Raw genomic sequence first — 25,958 nt, forward strand, 5'->3', positions numbered from 1 at the left:
TTTTCCTTCTTTGTTATTTCAACTTTAAAACTTGAATTTGAAGTCAGTTTCGATGGTGAATAACTTAAAAGAGTCCAGATGATTCTAATATATCCGCATACATATACGTACGCATATGCTGTGATTGAGAGGTGCAGGGAAGGGGATAACAAGTGACTTGAATTCTCTTCGCGTTCTGCTGGCAGTGACCCAGGCATAAGTAACGTTGGACCTCGCTCTCCTGCCAGTATAAATCAGGAGGGACTCCACGGAGGTATAAAGCTGGTGTGTGAGTGAGAGCTGAATCAGATCTAGAGCTTTCCTAAATCCAAAGGTGTGGGCCCAAGCAATCCGTTAATGTCCACTTGACTTAAAGAGGGGAACCGCAGACTATGATGGAAACCTGGAAGCACTTCAAGCCTCTATAGACAGAAAGTTGGAAAGTTAAAGGCCTCGTATTGAAATCAGTGACAAAACCTCCCATTAACTTCAATAGGAACAGAATCAGGCCCTAGGAATGGCCGGAAGCCAAAGAACTGGATGGCTCAAGAAATAGGTAATAGGACCTGATGACTTTCACCAATAAATCACCCGTGCAAACCTGGCCGTGCTTGGTTTAGACTCAAAATTGCTTTCATCTGATGTTTGTTTGAAACTGTATGCATTGTAAAACCTTCAAGAAGAACTGGCAGTCGTGATAGCTGTCTCAGCAAGAGGCCGACAACTGGACAGGGTGTGGTATCTCCTCTGTCCCAACGTCGTCAGAGGGGGTCCATCTTAAAGAGACACGAGAACCACCGGCCTGCCTATAGAGAGAGCAGTGCTTGGGCTCTGCTGTTAACCAGAGGTTTTCTATTTCAGAAACTGTCAGACTAACTCTGTAAATCCACTTAGACTGAATATACTGGGGGAGGGGGTTATGGCTCCAAAGCAAGCCAAGAGGAGGAGTAGATATTTCCATTTGTAGACATTATTCAACTGCTGTCACAAGAGAGAATAGAGATGTGCAGAGCTTTGAGGAATTAAATGTGTCAGAGAAAGGGCTTGGCGTAGGGAAAGTTAGGACCATCAGGCATTACGAAAGCTGGGAATTGCTTATAGAGAGCAGCAAGCAGTGCTGCACGTTGCAGTTCGGCTGATGAACTCCGCTGCCCATCCCTTCTGCAACACCGTGTTGCTCTGCAGCTGAGGAGAAGGATCTTGTAAGTTGTACCAAATTGAGGCCAGTTGCCCTGCCGTCCATCATGGCACCCCCTGACAAAGTTGTGGGGAAATGCAAAGCATTATGGACGGGACATTCACCTCCCCCCAATATTTTTGCAAAAAGTGAACTTCTGCTAGTCCCAGAAGGGCCCTGCACTGCTGCTTGGAAAGCAGTAGACCAGCTGGGTGAATATTTTGGTATCTGTGCTTGGTCAAACAGCCATAGCCATGTTTGATGTCAACTGACACATTCAGAATAGTTCACCACTTTCCAGGCTCCGACCTTCATATTTTTGTATTTGATAGACCACAGGGCTACGTACTCTGTTACAGTATGCAAACTTTTCCAGCTCCTTCCTTACTTCTACCAGGCCATGTCTGACAACGGCTCCAAGGATTCACATCTTTTTGTATATGCAAAGATTCATAGCTTGTTTATACAATCTGTCTTTGTAAATCAAAGAAGCTGTTCACTGCTTCTTTTCTCTCACCAGGAAACCCACTGCTATCATCAAGTCATCACACCACAGCTCAAGGGCATCCGTTCTCTTTCCACCATTTCTCCTCAGAAACCTGGGCTCAGAAGTGTGAGTTGCGTGTGGCTTGGCATCAAAAGGGAAAAGTCTGCTGAGGAGGAAACTTGCTAATAGGTACGAATAGGGGAGCGAGGGAGAGGGAACACTAAGGGAGTGTTCCTTTGGGGTGACACTAAGGAAGAACAGGAATTGATAGGACAATGAGAAAAAAAAAATTTTAAAAAATCGTTTGACAAAGGGCACTTTATCATATACCTTACATAACACTGTTGCATGTGAATTCTGTTGTGTCTGCTCTGGTTCACTACATTCACCTGCTAGTTCTGGTTTCCAGTGGGCTTGGGTTGGATCCAGGCATGTTATGCATAGTGAGGAGGACGTGGACCATGCCTGTATTAAATCAGGCGGCCTAATGGTGCTGATCTAGAGTTCCTCTACCACTTGCCACTTCAGAAAATGCAGCATTTCAGGTCTATCCCTCTGCTCACTCATTTGGCTAGTCTGGTTTGCTGTATTTTCTCACTCTGCGAATTACTTCAGTCAGTACTTTGAGAACTAGTTCCCAAATTCAATACCTGTAGGAAGAGAGGGAAGAGGGAAGCTTGACAACTGTAACTGAGCATATGGCAAAGTTGGAGAAAGCTCATGAGTGCTGGGCAGGGTGAATAAGGACAGCATGGGGAAAGCAGTAAAAGTATCCCTCCCACACTTTTAAGTGGCAAATTGCAGCTGTTCTCTTGGAAGAGACAGTGGAATACCCTCGCGACCTTTACCGGCACCTCGGGAAGAGAAGCGCAGATTGCATTGCTGCTCCTTTTCTTGGTGAGTGAGAACAAAAATCACCCACCAACTATCATGTTTTTTTAATAGCCTGTATAAACATTTAGGCTGGATTCTGAGCACATGCAAATTTTCTGCTGGCAGAACTCTGTGAGTTATTTGCTTCCTGACACGAGTTCTAACTAGAAGCAGAATCAATCCCTTAACCTTTATGAGATGTTTATTCTGCCTAAAACAACTCCCATTAAAAACAATGCAGAGGCTCTAATTGAAAACCTTGTGTTAGTCGGGCATGTGCCTTACGATTGTGACATTTCTGTTCTCTGATAAAAGGAAGGAATATTAACTTTTCTTGCTGTTCCCTCAGCAGACTCACAGATGCAGGCACACACATACACCCGTACACACGAACTACCGCTGGAGAACATCAGCAGTAGTGCTGCTGGATTGCCACGGGGGCAAGGAAAGATGCTTCTTCTCTAGCACCACCAACTTCCCCTGCCCAGAGCCCAGCTGAAGGAACGTTATTTTCCTCCTTATTGGCTGAAGAAAATTTCCAGCTTTGTGATACACATCATATGGAAAGCCATAAAGGTTTCACCTGTATACACCCAAAAAGGGAAGGGTCCATATAACTTTCTAGGCATGCCAGGCTCAACAGAAAGAGGATCCCCTACCAAGCTTCCCATGCCTTTTTTTTTTTTTAATTTAGTGTTTGATTTAACCTGTATAAAACTAATGATTTCGTTTTCCGTGACCAAACAGACCATAAGAAGTGGGAGAAGAGATGGAGTTTTCAAACAAAACAAAGGGCTTTGTGTGGCTTGAAATAAAATTTCCTCTGTCTGCGGTTATTGGTGTCCTTTAACCTGTATTTTAAGACAATCTCAAAGTGAAAATACTTTAAGAACCTTTAATTCTTGCTTGTGTCTGTGTGGAATTGTATGTATGTATCTGAATGTGTATATACAGGTCCAGATATGAATGTGTAGGGGAGAAGGCAGAGACGACTAAATGTATGAGCATTTCCATTATTTTTATTTATCATTCATATTTTAAATTTAATAATTTTTGTTTATGGTTTATCAAATGTTTTTAAATTTCCCATCAAAATTATGAATTTTGTCGATATTTTATCAATATTGTGACCCTGCACTTTTGGTAGGTTTACTGTTTTCTGACACCTTTGCCTAGTATTATATATGCTGATGGTCAAAAAGGTCTTTTTAGCACATCATGGGCTTGAGTAAATGAGTTTTTCCAGCTCTAGGACTACAGCTGTAGGCTTAGGGGGTTCCAGGGGATGAAGTATGTAAGCCAGAGAAGGCTTATGTAGGAGTGAGGGAGTATGCAATGGAAGATTCTTCTTCTGAATAAGCTCTCTTATATGCAGTACTGTAATTTCTGTGGCTGATCTTTTTTGGACAAGATGTGTCCAAGGTCCATGCAGACTTCCAGTTGGAAAACACAGGCCCTTTTTGGTGCACACAGCAGTAACCACAGTCAATTAGGGAACCAGGCAGGGTGGAAGGCTCAACCAGCAAGTTCCATAGATGAATAACTTATTTTTCAACAAATTATGCAAGGCTTCAGAAAAGACTGTATTTCATAATGCTTGGTGGTCTTTTTGTGGTAGCTATCAGTAGAATGCTCTTTTTTTACATAATCAATGAAGCATGGAAATGCAAGAGAAGACTACTCTTTTTGATCAATCTATTTTGTCTGGACACAGGTGTGATTTATGCTGAGGAAGAAATGAACTTTGCTCACTGGGTAGCTGGGAAAAGATGTGATTTCAGAAAGAGGTGAATAACCTCTTCTGAATAAACTCACCTCAGAAAGAGGTGAATAACCTGTCCTCGTCTTGAAAGCGTACAGTTTAGTTTCCTTTGTGGCCAGCCAGATCCTGGCAAATAGGAATAAGACCCCCCCACTCCATTCGCTCCCCACCCAGTGCTTCTAACCTCCATAAAGCTTGGGAAGACTTGTGTTCATCGAAGTATCCAGCCACAGTACATAGAAAAATGGTAAAAGAAAGACTATTTGAAACCTCCTCCACAATCGTCATGTCCATGGGGTGACCGAGTCCACTTTGAGCTCTAAGAGACCACAAAACCATAATATATGTCACCACTTGTTACATTATTTCCTGAAATATACTGAACACAAAGTTAGTAATGTAACAGATTACTTGTTCTAAGACATAAATTTGAAAGATGGGGGTTTAAAATGTGATTAGCATCTCAGTGAATTACTCAGATGGAAGAACACCGTACCCAGTCATGGAAGAGAATAAGCATCCTCACATCATGCTAATTTTATAGGTTGTCAGCAGAAATAAATGATGCCAACAGAGAAAGGGAAATATTTTTGTCCGCAGTCTGTCCAGGGGAACTTGGTTTTATATTTACTTGTTTCTCAAAATAGCTTTGGTCTTTTCTTAGGAAATAATATATGGCCTAAGTAGCCATATGGATGTCCTCTTGCTGACATTCATTCACAACTGAATCCTACCGAAAAATTCTTACACCACTGAAGCTTCCCCTTAATGGGGAAGCTTAAATACCACATTTAAGTTGTTTCATTTCTAAAGCCAGGGCCTTGGGCTTAAAAACGCTTGTCCAGGACATAGCATAAGTTATAAATTCTACTCTAGTACAGAATTCTACTTTTGCTTTGAATAAACCCTCAACTCTGAAACTCGTTAATTGCTCAACTTTTTATAAAATATAAACACAAAAGATGAACGTGTGACTTCATTTTGGACTGCAAAACAGAAGCTGTTTTTCTGCAAAATACCAAGTCGTGTAATTTGTTTACCTTTCCTGCCTTCAGGATCTTGTCTATTAGATTTTATGACATCCGTGGCCATCACACTCAGCACAAGGAGGTCTCATCTTAGTTGATTGTTTTCAGTTCTGTATTATACTAAAACTTTCTGGAATCTTCATCCATCTCCATGTATTTCGTAAATACATGCACTTAACGTCTTCTGACTCCCATGTTAAATAAATATCCTTGGGTTCCTTTCTTTTGGAGGCATAATTCTTCACTAGGCAGTGTAACATAAAGTAAAATAAAACCAGCAACTCCTTATTCAGTGGCATAGAAAAAAGTGAAATTAATTATGAACATTCTAGGAAAGGGAAACAAGGTTATGAAACACTTGCCGACGCTGGTGTTTGTAATCTTCATGAATAAGCAATGCAATAATGCAGGACAAGTGTGCGTGGGAGGCGCGCTCTGAAGAAACTGGCTGTTTTCCTCTCTCTGACCAGTTGAGCTGTTATGAATAAAAAATGTTGTTGCTAAAGAAACCTGTAATAAATCCTGTTGGGAGTATTATATGTGCTGATAACATACATAAACTTTGTAAACATATTAAAGTGTCAGGTTTTAGTAGCTCTGGTTCATGTGGATGTTTGTAAAAGTTAGTCGAGAAATGCAACGGAAATCTTGTTCCACCAGCTGGCTGCTCCTACGTTTCTGGTTCACATGAGAGCCTTCTCTTCTCCCTTCCCCTTGAAACAGAAGCTCACTTTGTAGGGAAAATGAGGAAAAAAGGCTCAAGCCCTACCTCTGCTGTAACTTCCCAGCAAAACACTACCACCAGAGAAGCTGCGCGCCGGGTGAGTTGGTTGGAGAGACGTGGGGTGGGTGTGCTGGTGCTTCATAAAGGATTTATGCTCTTCTGAACAGCCCTGCTTTGTGTAGCGATGCCCTCCATTGACGCCTCCATCAAAGTACAGTTGGCAGCCTTGAGCGAGGCACTTAAGTTGTCTTTCAGTAAGTGGGAAGAGTTGGGTGCCTCCAAAAGGGCCTGACAAAAAAACAGCACCCTGAGCAAGGGATTCTCAGCCTAGTCATGAGGAAATGCTGGGGTCAGAAACTGTCTCAAACCCTGGCGGTCCAGGGGTTTTAGGTGCCCTGGCACTGCTTCACAGCCCTGCGAGCCAATATATTCTTTAACAAAAGAAAGGAGACTTCATTCTTTTCTTTAGAAACACACCAAGAAGGGAGAAACAGCCTTGCTGCCCTTAATGTATCCAAAACCTTAGCAGCTAAAATATTCAGCCAGGAGTTGAAAATCTAAGTCTTCTACCCAGCATGACTCTAGCCTGTGGTGATCTGCTCTAATAAACTGACTCTTTATCACCTGGATTTGCTTGTAATCTCAGGTCATTTGCGTGCACCCATTTTAGGTAGCACAGAAGAGGAAGGGGCTCGAGGGGGCCCGTGTACGGGATCAGGCGCGTGCGTGCCTATGTTCCAGTGTCAGTGAGCAATCGCCTGCAGAGTCCTGTGCTCCCTGTGGAAGAATTTTGTACTGTTATTTTTATTATTTGTTACGATTTATTTATTGTCTTTTTTACACAGGGTTTCTCGGAGAAAATCTCAAAGTCTCTGCAGAAGGGACCTGAGCTTAGAAGCCTCCCGTGCCAGATGGGCGCTCAATGTCATTAAGGTGAAGTCTCACGTTAGAAATGACAAAACATCTGAGAAATGCCCGTGCGTCAAGGGTGAGGTGGCAATTAAGCAGGGCTTTGAAGGTGAGGGACTCAGGTGTTTAAATCCTGCCCCAGACACACCTTAGGCACCTAAGTCCTGTTCTTGGATCTGAGCCTCGCTGTGTCTGCCCTTGCGCTTTGCAGGAAGCCGCAGGAATCACACATCGTTGCTATTCCAACACCCATCAATGAGCTCCTGTTTTATTTTACAGTGCCCCAAAATCTGCTTTACCCCGCAGGTAATATCAAACGTCTGAAATCCCATCTAGGACCTTTCAAGTTTAAACGTGAAACGTGTCAGGACGTAAAACTGACACACAATAAGAAGCTTGAAAGGATAATGTTTATAGCAGCACGCTACCAGAACTAGGGGTAGACCTGTGGTTCGGGGTTTTGCTGTCGTTTAAAAGTATCACTATATGCATTTCTTTACGTTCTTCCTCCTAATCACTCTGTTGTGTGGAGCTGAATTACTGGGGCAAGGCCAGGGTGCTGCTCGGAGCAGGTGGGAGCCCGGTGCCCCCACTCCCAGTTCAGTTCCGGTCCCCATAGCCGAGTTCTTCCCTAGCAGCACTGGAGGGATATAAGTTTTGTGTCTCCGTTGCTTCCATGGGTGCTATTTTTCATCACACAAGTAAATAATACTAACATTTTAAAATACATGGTCTATAGCTCATGGTCTAGAAATCAAAATGCAGAAAAATGTTTGTTAGTCAGCTATCGTGTAACCGTAGTACAATCATTCCTTCTTTTTAAGTAGCGTTGCTCATCGCACTACTCACCGCTAACAACAAAAATAGGGTTAAAATAATCATTAATAAAATCTGCTGTATTTTATTATGACAAAGCGTCTAATGAGTAATTGCTCTGCCATCGCCAGAAGCTCGTTATTCAATTATTTATAAAAAAAGTCGTAGCTCTTCTCTTTTTTTTTTTTTGAGAGCCATAACGTGTTTTGCATGAATAAATATTCTCTGAATATTTTTATCTGCGGCATTGTTTGTGGTAATAGCAGGCAGACAGACTTTTGTATAAAAACCTACATGGTTTCAGCTGCCTTTTGTCATCTGATAAGTTTGCTTTGTTCTGCATTATTTTGGTAAAAAATTGGCAAAGTCATTTTGAGTAGTTCGGTCTCCAAAATTAGAAATGAGACAAAAATATTATTTTTTATTAGCTTTTATATCTCCTCCACCAGCCTTTCGCAACTTTTCATTTAATTTCAAGAGCAAAAGGGACAATCTACCTTTGGGGAAAAATCTTCTTAAGAACCTCCATGGTTTTAACGGATGAGTTTTCCTAGTAGTCACTGTCTATAAATGACTGAATGTGAAGTGTTAGACTGCTTAGTAATGTTAGTGATAAACAGCGGTGGTCAAGCCAGCACACTAGCTTCATTAACCAGAAAGCAAAATGAGCATGTGAAGCAAGAGATAATGAGTAATTCTGTTTTTTTAAGTCCTAAATCAGATTTTAGTAGGCATAACTTCCATTAACTTTAGTGAAAAATTCACAGCAAGAAGAAGGAACAGACCGGGGATTTGCTAAGACTTGATACGCTAATAACAAAGCTAAAAAGAAGAAATTAATCTCAGGGTTAACTTTTTTGACTTCGGTTGGCTCAATAGGTGAAAGTACTAAAATAGCTGCTCTTTTCATATGTTTAAAAAAGATGTTGCCTCCCAAGCAGGCTATATATCACAGTTTTGAAAGGTACAGAGCATTGTTTTTTCCTGTATAGGTATCGTACGTATATGGATCATGCAATTTTGCAAGTACTCTAGCATAGGAATTCTTCCAAACTCAAAATGTTTCCTGAGGTCCTGCAGAAAAAGAGCCCTCTCCAGCTCCAGTGAAGTCCATGGGACTTTCTCCACCGCAAGCAAAGGAGGCAGGTTCAAGCTCTAAAACCATCTCATTAATAATAGCAATATTTTATTCTGCCTGCAAAGAGAAATAGGACTTCTTATATATTTGCTGACATACCATCCTGCATCAATGGCTTTGAGACCCTGTGGTGATCTATGTATTTGCAGTTTAACAGAAATTCTAAATAGTATGAGAAATGTCTTCAGGAGCCGAAAGAAACAAAATTTGAAATTTTCACCCTTTCAGATGGCATGTATGAAATGGGAACTGGCCCGTAACATCCTTCAGTCTCTTGGGACAGTAACACATATCGCTCTGCATGCAGCTGGTATACTTCAAGCACAGACCTACACACACATAGAGTTATAGAAAAAAAAAAAAAAAGGCAACGCAAGCAGTCTGTCCCTAGAATACTTTTAACGCTTTCAGCAATGGGTAGCAATTTTCTAATATTTAATTGTTTAAGATACCACTACTGTGAAATACCTTAACAGTTTATGAAAATACCATGAAAGAGTTCTCCCTCTGCTTTTGTTTCTAATGACTGCAATAGGAATTTTTAGTCTATTTTGAAATAAACATGATCTCATCCAAAAATGAGAAATATATTTTCATTGCAAAAAAGATGCACTTGTCACCATCAAAATGTTTACTCTGACAATACTAATATAAAAACATCACACACACACACACACAAAATCAGCAGCATACAAATACTTTGAAAGAGAACTAACACTATATAATTTAATCCCACCCAAGGATTGATTCAGCTTAGTTGACGGCTGCTTGCTTGGCTAACTTCTGCTTTAAATCATTGCACTCAGATATTAAATTGATTCCTTTTAAAAAAATTGGTAACATCACGTCTATTTTATATAGAATATGTAGCATTAGCATCTATGCCATGCCAACCCTGAATATACATGTAGATATCAGTAATATATATATTGATGGTGAACTATTAATTTTTTTTTCCAAAATGCAGTGTTATTTTAACTAATAATGTAATAATTCCTTGATTTTTGTTGATATTTTACCTCCATGTAAATGACACCCTCCACAAGGGTATTAAAAACCTGAATAATTTTGCCACTTTGTGTTTTGTTGGTTCTCTCCTGTTTTGTTTTATTTTATATATAGCTACGTTTTCGACCAGGCTGTTACACATCTGCTTAATTTTGAATTCGTAAGTAGCTGCATGCAAACCAAGCCAGAGAGGCAGAGTGTTTGCAGGGTGGAGCCCTCCACTCGTGACCCTGACCAGAAGCAGATGCTGGAAGACCTGCAGTCCCACGTCAACAGAGGAACCGATGGAGGAGCGACCGAAGGAACAAACGCCGGGTACCGCGAACGTGCCGTTACTGCAAAAGCAATTGCCAACATCAGATACCGGTGGGCTACCAATAATATACATCATGGTAGCTCTACATCCAAACTGCAGTTCCACTAAGTCATGGTTTTATTCCCAGATGTAGGAGTCATGGTACAAACGCAGAATTTTCTATCACTTTGCTTATTTTAGCGATTTCCAAATTTAGTCCGTGGCTCACTGGTAGTTCACAGGGTCACGGCAGATAGTCTGCCGGTCATTCACAGACCCATAGCAAATAATACTTCATTTCCGTCCATTAAAAGGTCAATGAGAAAGGTGCACAACTGTCAGTACTAAATTTTGAGTGTTGGCGGTGGCCTGCAGAACCGAAATATTTTGGAGCTATTGGCTTAATCCTGCTTTTTTTCTAAGCAAACTGTAAGCACTGGCAGATACGTAGAACTTCTAAGTTGTCGGTGTGCTAGTCTATACTAGGCTGCATTTTAATCTCTCTTGTAGGACCCGAACAAGCAACTTGATTTGTTAATCTTAATTGCTCTTATCAGAATAAAAACAAATCTCTTTGCTTTTGAATATGCTTGCTTTTGAACTTTTATTGATCTTGCCTGCTACATCTTATTATGGACCCAATCCTCTGCACTCCGTAGTGGACTCCAGAGGAGTTTTGCCCCTGTACAGCCAACTACGCATTTACTACGGATCACAGGACAGAAATTCAGGATGTTCAAACTAGCAACTTCAGTAGGAGTTTGAGGAGTGAAAGGACTGCAAACCAGACTTTTCTCCTAGTAAAGATTACTTTGACAGTAGATACGAAATAAGTAATGCTTCAGGACCAGGTCCTTATGATGGGGTAAGTTAACAAAGAAACTTCTATTTATACCAGCTAAGGGTCTGGCCCAGCACATTCTCAATTAGTCAGTCCAGGATTCGTTATTCCTTTATCTAAAAATGTGGGAGTCCACAATATACCACATAGAATGCGGGGCTTGGACATTAAACCAAATGAAGTAATACGGGCTCACTGACTGCTTGATGGCAAGTGGTTTGTAGTGAATTTAAAAATGCTTAGGTTAAATGGAAATTTGAAAACACTTCCCTAGCAATGAGTGTAGGACTTACACTTAAAGTAGACTATCTGGGCAAAAGAAACAGAAATCCAGAGAAAGTCTTCCATGTCATAGATGAATCTGACAGGTGTCGTCTTTATCTGCACACTATCATTTTTTTCAAGTTACAGTATTCACTAATAGCGGTTCACAGATTTTTAAAGCCAAAATGATTGGTGCAAGTGGTGACTGTAACCTCTTTCATAATAACTTTCCTAAACACTCATGCTCTATTTTTTGCTTCAAACCAAATAGCACTAGTTATACCAAAGCATGTTGTACAACCGGCCCGATTTGAAGACGTCAGCCAGTGGACGATGTACACGGTGTCCAGGTGAGGTGTTCTGACAGTTATTTGTCTTCGCTGCCAAAATAACAAGCCAGATTTCCACTCCGACTCTTTCAAGCTGTGATTTTTCAGCTACTTGCTCCGCTGTGAATTGAACTTAACTTTTAACCAGAAAACTTTGAGCAAGTACTCGGTACCTTCTCCACATTGTACCAACCAGCTCACCATTTGCAGCCAACGCATCCACCTCCCGTTTCCCAAAAACCAGGCCGCTGCACAGGGTTGCCTGACGAAGCCAGCCCGAGGTGGGACGGTGCTGGTGTGAGGACCACGCCAGACGCGCAGGCAGCGGCCCCCATGCTGGGAAACCGCCGCTGCCCTGCGCCCACCCAGCACCGAGACCGGCCCGGGGGCAGGAGGGAGACCCGCTTTCCCTCCCTCGGGAGGGAGGCAGCCGCCGTGGCGAGCCGTGGCGAGCACCTGCCGCCGTGGGCTGCCCGCCGCGGCAGAGGACAGCAGAGGTCGCCGCCGTCCCGGCTCTGGCCCGGCGCGGAGCGCACCAGGTGCCGGAGCAAGGACGGGCGGAGGAGGGGGACCCGCTCCCCGACCCTCGCCCCACTGGGGATGGGTGTCCTGCCCCCTCTACCCCTCCCGTGTCCCCGACACGGGGCTGAACCCCTCCACTGCGCCCGTCGGGGAGCCCCCACGGGGGAAGGATTGGGGGGCGGGGGTGTGAGCCGCAGCTTGTGGGCCCGCGGCTGCCAGGGGTTAAAGGAGTGGGTGGGAAGTGATGGAGGCTGCGGAGCCCTCCCTTGCCAAGGATAATAAATCGGATGCCCTGACATGTTTTACTTAGCCCTTAGTGCTCCCTCGCTCCGCGGCCGTGGGGATGGGAAGGCTGGAGCCCCGGTCTCTCTCCTCGGCTCCGCTTTAGGGGCACTTTAGGTGAATCAAACCTTATGTGCAGGAGGCAAACCATACAAAGGAGGCTTTCAAGGACTAGCCATGCCAAGCAGGGGAAAGAAGCGAGCTCTGAGCAAAAAAAAATAAATTAAAATAATAGTAACCCCTCCGTCCCCTCCCTGAGGAAGTAACTCCGTTACTTCTGGCTGATTAAATGCGGGCTGACGTGTTTTACGGTATTTCCTCGGTATCTGCAGCTGTCAGGGAAAGAGGACAGGCATGAGCAGCCCCTCCGCGGTAGGTGCGCAGAAAATGCCTCCCCAGAAACGGCGACGGGTCCGGTGCCGGCGGAGTGGCGAAGCGGGACCGGCGGCATGTCCCGGTGCCCCCCGCTGCCGCATCCCGCCGCCCTCGGCGGCTCCTTGCGGCGTCCCGGAGGGGCTCAGCCCGACAGCCCTGCCGGGGGGGTCACCACCGACCCGGGTCCTCGGAGCTGCCCGGTGCTGCCCGGCCACGCCGGAGCCCCACGCCGGAGCCCGGCCGCCCGTCGCAGCGCCCCGCCACCTGGACAGCGACTTCCCGAGGGGGCGATCTCTTCTGCCTCCTTTTCCTCCCTGCCTCGATGCCGGGGGGGGGTCTCCTCGCCTCTGTTCTCCTACATCGCCTCCTCCGGGCGGCAGCGCCCAGGGAGCTGGTGCCAGCACCCCCGGGTACCGACCCTCGCTCCCCGGCCTGCGAGGATGCCCCGGGCCTCCCGGCTCCCTCCAGCCACCGCCCCGGACCCAGGTCAGGGGCTGGCTAAATCAGAAGGGACCAACTCCCTTCATCCCATGAGATTTAAAAAAAAAACCATAAAATAACAGGGTCCACAGCCCCGGAAAGGTACCGATGGATGACCCAGCGGCTTCCCAGACGGTGCCACCGAGGTGACTGGTGGCGAGTGAAAGCTGGAAGTCAGCGAACCGGGCAGCGCCGCGACAGGCCAGCCCCCCACTCCGCATCTCCGGGCGCCAGGCTTAACCCATAGCGGTAATCTGTGCTGCTGGTTCTTGGGGTGGGGGCTTCTCTCACCGTCCTCCCCCAGGTCGCTAAATGGTGACCGGGGTGAAGAAAGGCGCTCAGGGCATCACGGCAAAAAGTTACCTGTCGCGTCATCGTGCTTTGCCTTTAGGAAATGGCTAGAGCTGAGAAAGGACGTTCCCCTTTACCAGACATTAAAACATAAAGGAGCAGAGGCAGGTCTTCCCGGAGCCGGCTCTGCTCGTCCCGGTGAGGTGAGAGAGAAAAGCAGAAAGAGATTAAAAACCGCCTTCAACCCTTCAACTCAATGAAACTGCCTGCAGATCCGCTCGGCCGCGCCGCGGGCGCGGAACTTGCTTCCTAGCGCACTCGCAAAGGCACCGGGGGCACAAGAACCCCCAGGACAGGTGAACAGCACAACGAGAGGAAGCAGAAGTTATCAAAGTATAAATCTCTTCGCACTTACTTCTTCCCTGTCGCCGTACCCTGGAGGCGTGGTGGCTGCCAATGTATTCCATAAAGTTCAAAGTGATAAAAAACCAAGAAATCAGTCGCAATTGCATAGTAACCCTTTGAAAGTTCGACTTCTCCTTTTCGTTCTTTTTTTCTTTCCTTTAAAAAAAAATAAAATAAACCGGGGTGGTAGGCGGCAAGGGATGAACACAGCAGCAGAAATACCTGCACTGAGATCCAAAGCTGGGCTTGGCTGGGTTGATGGCTTCTGCCTTTTTTTTTCCTCTTTTTTTTTTTTTTCTTCTTCTTTTTTTTTTTTTTCCGCTTTTCTTATTGCACTTTCCAACCGTCCACCCCGCTACCTGCCGCAAACCTCAGAGGGGAGTTAGCAGCGGAGGGGAGCCGAGCAGCCGCCGCCGGGGTCCATGCCGGGCCGGTGGCCGGCAGCATGTTGTGGGGGTGCCGGGGGTGCGTGCGGCTGTGCGCGCCCGTGTGTGCGCCGGGCGGGCGAGGTGCCGAAGGATGGATGGCGGTGGGAGAGGAGTGTGCGAGGGCGGGAGCGGCGGGGGGGCAGGAGGAGGACCCAGTCCCGCTGCCGCCGCTGCTCCGGCTCAGCCGCGCTCTGCGCCGCGGGCACCGCCAGCCGCCGGGCGCAGGTGGGCCGGGCCCCCCCCCCCCACCCCCCGGCTCTCCCGCCCGCCGAACAGGAGCCCCCGGGCTTCATGCGGGAGCTGCTCCGGAGCGGGGCCCCGGGGGAGAGGCCCCGGGGCGGGGCGGGGCGGGAGGAGGCGAGCCCCGGCGCCCCGGCACGGCGGGGGGAGGCTCCCCGAGCCCGGACGAGCCCCCTCGGGGCATCAGCGCCCGAGCATCCTCCAGCGGCGGGGCCGGGCGGGGGGCGCCGCTCCGCGCCGGCCCCGCGGCTGCGCTGCCCCCCGCGGCGGGGCGGGGCGGGCCGGAGCCGGGGCCGGGGCCGGGGAGGGCGGTGGGGCTCCGTAACCTCGCTGGGAGCCCCCGCCCGGAGGTCTCCCCTCGCCTCCCCTCCGCCGCCGGCCTTCCCGGGGTCCCCGCGGAGCTGCCGCTGCCCCCCGCGCCCCGGCTCCCTCCGTAAGAAGGAGCACCCCCACTTGCCAGTGGACCGGGGCGGTGTGCTCGGCCCCTTCCCCGCCGAGGGGGACTCAGCACAGCACCCCCTTTTGCCTGAATCTGCCCCCCCACATCCCTGCTCAAAGTGGAGATGGGGAGACGGGAGGGGGGTGGGGGAGTCTACAGCATCTCCTTCTCCTCGGGGTTTTCTCCCTTGTTGCCTTTTCCCCGTGGGACAGGGATTTTCCCGGGTGGCTTCTGCGGCGGGACGGGGCAGAGGAAAGCCGCGTGTCCCGTCGGGGCCGGGGGCCGTCCCCAGGGCCGGCTGGCAGCCGTGAGGAGAGCCGCGGGTCGGGGCCCAGCCGAGCCGCCGCCGGGACCCGGGGGTGCCCGCAGCCGCCTCCCCGCCGCCGCCGGGACCCTCACCAGAGCCCCGGCAGCAAAGGCGCAGCTCAGCTGCACCCCGGCGAGGCACGGCCGCCCGTTTGACAGAAGGGTATCGCGTTTCCTTTCTCCGGCAAGGGTTTCTTATTTTTGGGGGGAAGGGGAGGGCCAGAAAGGGGGAGGTGAGGCTGGTTCAGGGCAAAACCGGCGCCTTCACTGAACCCTTTCTTGCTTCACTTCTTATCTCGGTGGCTATCGCTGGGATGGGAGAGAAAGACGGATAAAACGGCGCTGATCACATCAGGAACCTCAGCGGTGTGAGGAGCAGCCACTCTATTTGTAACTGTTTTCCTCAGGCTCTCCCCCCGCTGCCCCTCTCAGAGCTGTTAAATATCTGTACCATAAAATGTGGGGGATTTAAAGGTCTGTGGGAGGCTCCCTTTGAAAAGGACTCTGGGGAAAGTCTTTCTAATCCAGGATACTTGAGCCGGATGGGGTGGGATTGCCAGAGAGGCATAAAATAAAAGTCATTCCGCAGACAAGCCGAGGGGCTACGCTGACATGAAGAAAGCGCGTTCGCCTCAGTGTTTTGTTTTGTTGGGAGATTGAGACTTCTCGTGTGCTAGTGCGCGTGTGGAAATTTCTGAGCAAGGCAGGCGAGTGGCATAAATAAACAAGGCTGGGGAGAAAGGACGGGACACGTGTGTGAGCCAACCTGCAGCCAGCCAGCCAGTTCACTTGAGCAGCGTTAGCACCAGTGGGCAGAGAAAGCATGTCAAAAAATAAACGCTCCGCGAGAAACATAAGGAAAACATTAAACAAACGGGGAGTGCACTCCCTCTCCTTGCCCTGACAAAGCAAGGCTGAGAAACTCCGCTCGCTGCCTCTCCAGCCCCTTCCCTTCCATGTGTCCCTGCTACAGCGGGGATGCGTGGGGCAGATGTGTTGGGAGACGGTCCCGGGGACTGCACGGGTCGCCCAAGAGCCTCAGCAAAACCGACCTATGGAGTGTGTGCCAGCCGAGGGCCAAGCAGAAGGGCAGGGTATGCATGAGTGACCAGCGGCGGGGAGGAGAGGTCGCTTATTTGCTGTGGAAGAGGGGCAGAGGCAGAGACTGGGGAAGAAAACAAAAGCTGCGCCTTGACTGGAGATGGGATCTGAAAAGAGGCAAGGCGAGAGGACGCCGGAGAGCCAGGTTACCCCCCCAAACCAGCAGTGTTACGGGGGGAACAAAACACCCAACAACAATAACAAACCGAACCCATAAACAGTTACTGCCGTTCTGCGATAAAAGGAGAAGATTTATATTGCTGAAATGTGTGGAAGGAGCCCGTTCCAGCCCAAAACTCTGGTGTGCAATTCCCTGTTTATGTCGCTCATCCCGATGAGATATCGGTGGCAAAGTTCAGGCTGACATCAGCCCGGGGGAGGCAGAGCCAGCGGCCGGGCTGGCTGCGCGGGGCCGCACAGCTGCGCGTGGGCCAGCGGCTGGTGGGCTGCCGGCATCGGGGGCACCCGGCTGGCAAAAAACCTTTCACCAGGCCCGGGGAGGTGAGGAGCCAGCAGCAGCGCACACGGCGGAGGGAGCTGGATGTAGGATTCCCTTGCAACTGAAACGGGTCAATCAGAAACAGCTCCCGGGGCAGTTTTGTGCACCTCTCTGTTTTGGGGTTTATTAAAGAGGGTGGGGAGAGGGAGGATGGCTGATGGTCCGTATTGTTGCCAGAAAGTCAAAGATGTCCAAGCCCTCCGTTTTACTGAAACACATTAAAACCAGCAGCAGGAGACTGTAAAATCAACTAGGTGGTAGTTTTTTATATTTTTTTTTAAATAATTTAAGAGGAATAGTACGTGGTGGTTTCACTACTGCAATTCCTGCCCAGCGGTTTCTCTATGCAACTTTACATAGCTAGAAAATGTTAATTTCAGTTTTCAGAACAGCTAACAATTTGGGGGGGAAAGGAGGTGGGCTCAAGATGCTCAGATTATATCTAAAATAAAATAATAATATTAAATTAATAGCTGATATTATGCTTGCTTAAAATGGCACTCTAGTCATAAAAACTAGCCATGTGAACAGGACAGCTGAATGCTAACCCTTTGTCGTTCTTCTCTAGACTGGAAATAGTTTGTGTAAGTGAACAAAAGGGTCACTAATTTGCCTTTTCAACTCGGGAAACACAGTAAAGAAATGAAGGCCTTGGATCACATCTGATACATAACTTGAAACTGAAGCATACTGTGTCCAATGCAATATCCTTATTTTTCAGGTGCTGCTCAGGATGCAGATGGCATAGGTCAGGCTTCACCACCGAGGAGGTATCCACCGCAGCGTCCCCACAGACCTGGGTCAGTAACGTCCGCCGAAGGGAGAAGGGTTAGAGGACTGGAGCAGGCATCCTGAGTAAAGGTCGCACAATCCGACACATCTACTATTTGTTAAACACCAATAATATTCTTGGCACTGCACAGGACCCCAAATGAAGACAATCTTTGCTCCAGATTTTTTTATTTTCTGTACAAACTAAGAAGCAGGCACAGAGTGGGCAAGGCATGCAGAGAGGCACAAATAGATAAGAAATTCCCCCAAACACATGCACATATATATATGTCTGTACTGCTACTCTTTTCCATCTTTCCAAATCTGGCAGTTGTAACATTTCTCTGTGTTTCCTACCATAACCCGTTTGTGCTTTAGTCACGTTCAGTTTAGGAGGTTAATTATCTGTAACACCATGAGCATTCTCAAAAGCTGTTAATATCACACACTCAAGATTATAATTGCATAGTCTAAATAAACCAAAAGAAGTGTGCGATGAGAAATGCTTTACTCACAATAAGTTGAACCTATGAGAACACGTGTACTTTTTAAAAAATAAACTGTTTCTCAAAGATCGAGTCCTGATATCTTTAATAATGTCTTTACGCTTCAGATGTTTAAAAGATGTAATGGCAGAACATTAACAGTATGTGCAAGGAGGGAACAATTCTGCACTGGCAACAAATGGACTAGATGACCTAATTGATTTTTCCCATCTCCGACTTGTGCAATTCTGTCATTGTAATAAAATCCCAGTGTAATCAAAGTCTGTAGGATCAGGCCCTAAATTAGCATGTCGGTCTGGACTATGCCTCAGCCTGGGCCAGGTTCAAAGCCTGCTGCTGTCAGCTTGACCCTTCATCAGTCCGAGAGAGGTTTGGATCTGGATCACACCGGAAGAGAGCTGAATTGTTGTTCTATTGTACGTAGGGGAAAAAAAAAAAAAAAAGAGCATATTTGTGTGAAAAACACATGGGCAAATTCTGCAGTACAAGCCTTCCAGATGCAGTTCAGTTAAGAAAGTCCAACAGGAAGGCCTCAAAATGAAACCAAGAATTTTTTGGCAGCGAGGAAGTTTTAGCAGTTAATACAAGGATGATCAAACCTCGCTAAGTCATTGTTTCCCTGTAGTCATCTATCAGTTGTTCGTCTCTTGGACTTGCGATCAGATTGTAAAACCTTCGGGATGCAGACCAACTTTTTGTTCTGTGTTTGCCGAATCTGTGCCTAGAGCAACTGTATCTACAAGAAAAAAAAATCTCCGCATTGCCATGGCAGTATCTATATATTTTGGGTGTAAATACTCAAACCTAGAACAGAAGTGATTAACGTAAGTGATTTTGCAATGTGTGCTATGTTGGAAAAAACCCAAAGCTTTTGGTTTAGACTAACTTTAACCACCCAGGAGGCAGTACCAGAATAACTGCACTGGTTTAAATTCATGCATCAGTGTGCCCAAGTACACTTCTCCTGCAGTGACAGCTCGTAAGGTAGAACTGGATAAAGGTGGAGGATGTGAGTAACCAGCAACAAAGGTTTCACAGGACTCTGACACATCCATTTGTCCAGGCATTGGCTTCTCTATGATTGGAGTACTTGGGAAGGCGATTCACAACACTTAAGTTAGGAGCTGTTTTCTCACTTTGGCAGTGTTTCCTGCCAATTTCTTTGGTGGTAATGTCAGCCTAAGTGGATCCCACACATGCCCAAGTGACTTGCTCATTCCCACTTCCTGGGTTGTGCTGGTCCAAGCGTTGGAAGTTGCACACTGAAATAGGCAAATATGGGGCTGAAAAAATTAAATCCTGACAAAAAAAAAGAAAAAGTTCCTTTCCAGCAGATTCAGTTCCTGGATATAGTGTGTCTCAAAGGGGTCAGTGAAGCAATCTCACTACTGAAGGTGAAATTACGGATGTAGGGTCCTTTGGAAAGGCAGGGAGTAGAGAAGAAGCCTGTTTCTTCATGTGCATGCTCACACCTCAGCACGGGTGATGGATGGGCATGTTTTCTAGTGTGCACATAGAGGAACAGGTGGGCATGAAGGACAGTGGTGCACAGCGTGGGTGGAGTTCACGTGTTGCAGTTCCAGCTGTCCTCAAAAACCCCATCCCATTGCCAGGAAGTCCTGAAGGAGTTCAGCCTGGGTGACCTGAAGCCATAAGAAGGACTACAGGGCTGGTAGTCACTGTGCTCTGATGAGGGACTGGGCAGCCACTGTCACAACATGAGGCACAGAGCGTGCTCTGCTAGCAGGGAAGAGCAGCATGAATCTGGCTGAGCTCCACAAAGTGGGTATTGGCTCCCACATTAACAAATACAGTGAAACAGCAGCACTCCCCCTCCAAAACAAGCCATCAGGGTTGTTTTGGAGGAAAAGTTGTTCCACTGGCCATGCTTTGTGGCACTTAATTAGAATTTTATCAGGTGAAGACAACTGTTATGTGATTTAAAATGTTTCTGGTGATGGTTCTTCACTAAACATTGGCAAATGTGTCAATGATACTTATTCTATGAGGTATTTCAGTAACATATGATTGTATTAAGCAGATAATGCTGAGCAATCAAATCTGTACTCAAATGCTCTTGTTGCTTACTTCGAGGTGTAAATTGAAGGTTCTGAAAGACTGCAAAACGGTAGTCCTGAAGAAGGATGTTCTATGCTTAACTCTGGTGCTTAACTCTGGAGACAAGATCTTCAGTTGAGAAGAACTTCTAAGCACAAGCTGATGTTAGTCCCTGTGCCTGGAGATCATGAAGCAGATTCATATGTTGCATTGACACCACCAGAACCGAAATAAGTCCTTGCACCTGTCCAAAGAGACATCTTCCTCAGTCAGAGCCTTACCATTTCCGTGTACCTTCCAGCATATTTCTGACCACTATTCATGACTGGAAAGAACCACTCTGTGTTTCAATTCAGAAATTAGATCCTTGTCATATGGGGCTGATAATTGGTAGTGGAACAGCAATGATTTAGTGATGTGGAAGCTAGTATCAACATTTACTACACTGAACAAGCTGTAAACCAGGCATCAGACAGCTACAACTTGAAAGCCAAGATTTAATGAAATAAATGGTGGCATCTTCAACCTAGGAGTAACAGTTCTTTTATTTTAGGCATAGGACTTTGCAAGTGACATACAGTGCTCAACAGTTAGGTGCCTACACTCCCCAAATAAACTGTGGGAATAGGTGCCCCCCTCCAGACTGCTATGAGAACAAACATTCATCCTGAACTGAGAGCCAGCAGGAGCTGGCAATAAGGAAACAGCCACCCCAGCAGAGGTTTTATACCTAACTGAATATCCGCCATGCCTGAGCCAGCCAGCCTCCTCCATCAGGGGACACATTCAGATCCTTTCTTTCGAAGAATTGAGTCAGCTTTCTCTTTTAGTCCCCTTTAGTATAAAAGCCCAATGGCAATAAAACTTGGCCAGAGGGGGAACTACACTCCATGAGCGCCTTCCGTATGAGTGTGATTTAGAATGTAATCACACCCAAGGCTCCAGGGTGGGGGATTCTTCAGCTGGGCTCACTCTGCAGGCTGCTTGCTGCAGCCGTGCCACCACGTAGCAAAGGAGACCAGATTCTTGGTGTCAAACTATAAGAAGGAACTGATTTTAAGGCACAAGAAGGGAAGTCTTAATTTCTGTCTCTTTTTTGAAGATTGCTTGCACATTTCACATTAAACGGAAATTTATGAGCAGAAACTAGTATCTCCTAGCGGAACCACTAGCTGAACCTTAGCTAACCACTAAGCAAAGGCATTATCATTACCATTTCTTTTTTCCTGCCACTGTTTTATAAAGAAGCTATGGCAGACTGTTTCTGAGAGGGGTCTGGTCCCGCTGGTGGGCTGGGTCTAGCTCCTCAGTGAATTTAGCTCTGATACGCTCAGCTTTGGCCCACAAGCTGCTCACCCAGGAGTCCCGCCTGGGCTGGCTCTGGATCTCTGCAGGGACTGAACTCCGAGGAGAATTCACCCCAAGCAAGGAAGGACACCGTGAAATTAAATTCGGTGCTTCCAGGCTAAGATGCTGCTGAAGATGGTTCTTAAATCACAGCTTCCTACACAGCCATCAAAGTCCCTGTTCGGATCAAACTTCTCGTACCAACCTGCTTTAATGTGCCTACTGAATTACATACAGCAGTAACATTCAAGACACTGCAGGGAAGTTTCACGGTTCCTTACATGACACTGCCCCACCAAACTGCCAACTAAAGGTGAAATAAAATCTCCAACTGCTTAATCTGTTAGTTACTTATCTGTAATAGTTAACTGTTTGAGAGGGGTTTAGTACCCATGGAGTCATAAAAAGGCATCTAAAGTAGCATTTTGTAGCAGGACTTAATGATCATTGTTAAGAAAGTGTATCTTCCTGGATAAAATATTTATTTATAACGTGTGGAGCTAAGAGTGTTTTTTTAATCCGCAACAGCAGCTTCTCCAATTGTTACCGGCAGGCTACTTAACAGAGGCCAAGCTGTTTAACCATGGGGTATGGCTATAAAGAGCGCATGTATATGTATTTCAGGAACTAGAAAGCTAATTTTGTAATATGGAGTCAAGCAGGGTGTATGGGAGATAACAGTCCCCTTTCACATTCTAAGACAGGATTGAGATTTCTTAACAAAGGCAATAGAGTTGCAAAACAGCATGACTTTGTTGCAGCTAGTAATTAATGAGGTGCTAAAAGTGCCTAAACAGAGGATCCCAGACAGAGAATGCATGACTCAAGAGGATAAGAAGCCCCCATCATTTCAAACAACAGTGTCATTTAAATAAACAAGCGGCAAGTCGCTGGGTGCGCGGGGTGGGGAGGGTGCCGCAGCAGCCCGGGCTGCGGCAGCGCGCACGTTACCCGGCTCCTTCCTGCCTGTGGGAAACCAGTTGGGCCTTTCCCGACGCAGCCAGAGCCTTAAAGTGTGAAACATTTGTTTAATCCAGTAGTGGGGTGGGGGTGGGGGGAAATCACACGCTCATCGTAGCTGCCGCTTTTCTAGTGGCACCTTAATCAATTCGGCTTATAATCAAACAGCAGCGATTGCCCTGAAGGCTGTTACCAGCCATACGCTATGCAGGATGGAGTCTACCTGGCAGGCCTTTTTTTTTTTTTTTCCTCATAAAAGGCATAATTTTTGTGTTCTCAGAAGAGATATAAATAATTTTGTTTATACTTTTTGATTCAGTTTTTTTTTTTCTTTTTGCTTTTTAACAAGCATGGGAGATTTCATGTCATTCTGCACAGCACTCCAGGATTATTATTTTTTTTAAGCAAAACCAATTCCAGTTTGAGTATTATATGAAAATAGCAAAGGTTTATAAAGTGTTTGTCCTGTGATGTTTGCTTTCTTTCCAACCAAACATTTATAAATAGATTGAGAGAAATGTGGCAAAGCACCAAAGTCATCCACTAAAATATTTCATAAGAAACTATAATGTGAAAGGGGAATAAAGGAGCACTTTTGGAAGTGATGTTTGTTAGTGAATTCTTTTTCGTGTAGGGGGATATGATGCAATATGTCATGTTGACCCCTCGGAGTCTATGGCATAGTGATCCAAATTTATTCCTGGAGGGACTGCAGCACGGTACATGAGTTGTAGTCAGATTGAATTTATCTACACATTTCTGCAGCTAAAAAGATGTTAGTTTTTTGGTGGTGCTTTTTTTTTTTTTCCCTTTCTTTTGTGGCTTTAGAAAACTAGTAACTGAGAATCCATCACATGCTGGGAAGTAATGGAGCTAGTTAGTAAGAAATCCAATTTCTGTATTTTCAGGTCCAGGCAGCTACGGTATATTTACTTTTTTTTTTTTTTTTTTTTTTCCCCCTCTCCAGCTATCTTTCCATCTTACTGCCTGGTAAAAGAGAGGAGAAAAAGTATGCATGTCCTTTATTCCCCCTTCATTATTACACGTGAAATTTACGGAAAGTATTTGATGTTTTGTTTGTTTTTCATTAGAAACGTAGATAAAAATTGCTTTGGAAGACTCTGTGTCTTGTTTCCACTGGGCTCTTTCTTGAGAATTCGGTTGCTTTTTCTGTGCTGCCTTTTCTTCTGTTCAGTCCTTTGCGGTTCCCCCAGAGTGAGCGGCCGTGGGCGCATGAGTGGATACAGAGCACGGCGGCACATTGATGTTTCTTGTTGTGTTGTGCACGGGACTGAGGGGGTTTAACTGAAAGGGTTGTGAAGACCTCGCTAACTGTATAGGCACTGCTTGTTTTGAAATAGGTGACTGATCCTCCTTCCAGAAAAAATAAGACATTCGGGATCTGCAGATGTTGCAGCACTGACTTGGGCTTGTTTGAATCCCCAGGGGTCAAAGAGAAGGGTACTACAGCACAGAACTGTGCTACAACAGCCCCTACAGACATGGATCAGCTATGTTCTGACTCCTCACCCCAGCCCAAATGGACGCCCTTCTGCTGCCTTTAGTTGACGAAGACAGGGAGGATTTAGCCCCCTTTCTGGAAAATGTAGGCATGCGCTGTTACGGCTCTTTCATCTCTCATTAAAAAAGAAGATCTTCCTTTGTTTTCGGGTCTCAGTGAGCCCTGCTGGGGCCTGGCTGTGACCAGCCCCAGCCAGAGAGCTCCGCTGAGGGGAGGCTGCTGGGCACAAAGGGATTATTGCATTTGGACAGAAGTACATTTCGGTGGGACTGCTGCGTGAGAGTTTCTGCAACAAAAAAGAAATCTCCTGTATCAAGCTTTTCCTTAAAAATACTCTAGAGGGAGTCAAATCTAAAAGTTTATTTATCTTTAAAGTACTTCAGCTGTGGTTCCTTCTTTTAAAATGTTCTGTTTGCTTCCTGTTTATTTATTTTAGGCCTGTCTATTAATACAGCATTTTTGTTTGAATGTGTTTGTACATTTTCAGATCAGATATGTGCTAATAGTACTTAAGAGGCATTACTTGGAGTGATGTGTCACTGTCACAGCAATAAATAGCTCTTGAAACCAGCAAATACCAGTTTTAGCTTTGAAGGAAACAGAGCCCTAGGAAGAAAAAAGCAGAAAAGAAAGTGAAAGAGTTTCACATCCCAAAGAAATGGAGGTATTGCTTGGACTGAAGATCATTTTCTACGGTGCTTTGTATGACTTCAGTGTGGAGTGACACACTAAGTCTGTTACATGATAACTTCATATTAGAGACATAACTCTGAGTTAGACGTAATATCCCATCAATTACACACTGCTAGCTTGGATGAAGGCTGTGGACATATTTTATTTTAAAAAGTGAGTTCACTTTTAACATTGATTCGTGGTGTGAATATGCAGCTATCCTTGCCTTACAGTGGTCACCGGGCTATGTTTTTAAGGATTAAACCTGTATTGAGGTGGGAGGGGAGGGAGGGCTTCAAAAATTATTCTGGGTAACAGTCTCTCCTGGAGCAGAGCTACCTCTCTTTAACCTCACATTGTGTACGTATCCAGTGTAGCAGCAGACTGGAAATTTTCTGCCTTTATTTAGCTTCCACTGTTACAGCTGCTAAATGTCTCCTGGCTTTCTGACAACAGCAGAAAACAAGCATTTGTCAGAAAACCATGAATTCAATTTCTTCCCTCAGAGGAGAGAGAGAGAGAGAGCAATGCTCGTGATGTTCCCTTCTAGAGATTCCTCCACAATCGTTGAAAGGATTACACTCACTGCCTCACAGAAAAGACTATCTGGTATCTGGAAACCCAGAAACTCCACAAATTCCCTGAGGTCTAAACACCCAGTGGAGATAATGAGTGGGAGGCCAGAGCTAGCAGTTGAATTTCAACCTGGTTTCACTCATCAATGAACACATCCTGGTGTGATTCTGCAAGCAGAGCCCTGCTTGCGCTCAGCCTTGTGCTGTGAGGGGATCTGTATTCTTTCATGGGGGCGATGGGGAGGATGTGGGGGGAATAGTCATGGGGTTAGAATTGATCTGACCATGTATCTGCATATGAACTTGTTATCCAGACTGCTTTTGTAGTCAGTGGAAAGACACAGGTATTTTCTAACTGATATATTTGTCTTGCGATAGATGTCTAAAAGCTGAGTTGAATTGTGTCCTAAAATATGTAAATGCCTGAAGTTAGTTAGATGAAATAGCTTCCCTTCTGCACTGTTGTCTATAGACAAAGGGATGCACAGAGGGAAGGTCAGGCAACTGTTAGAGTATGGAAAATTAAATCCTAGCTCATTGATAATTCTG

The 25,958-nt window shown here is 46.1% G+C and overlaps 1 protein-coding gene across 1 annotated transcript in view; it reads right to left on the reverse strand.

Moving 5' to 3' along the window:
- RSPO3 (R-spondin 3) overlaps positions 1-14,606 on the reverse strand; it is a 60,815-nt gene extending 46,209 nt beyond the window's left edge. Inside the window, exon 1 of the mRNA XM_074580798.1 lies at positions 13,996-14,606. Coding sequence (XP_074436899.1) covers positions 13,996-14,092 — 97 coding nt within the window. The 5' untranslated portion in view covers positions 14,093-14,606. The remainder of the gene's footprint in view (positions 1-13,995) is intronic.
- Positions 14,607-25,958: the final 11,352 nt, after the last annotated feature.

Source organism: Larus michahellis, chromosome 3 (genome assembly GCF_964199755.1).
Source record: "Larus michahellis chromosome 3, bLarMic1.1, whole genome shotgun sequence".
Lineage (NCBI taxonomy): Eukaryota > Metazoa > Chordata > Aves > Charadriiformes > Laridae > Larus > Larus michahellis.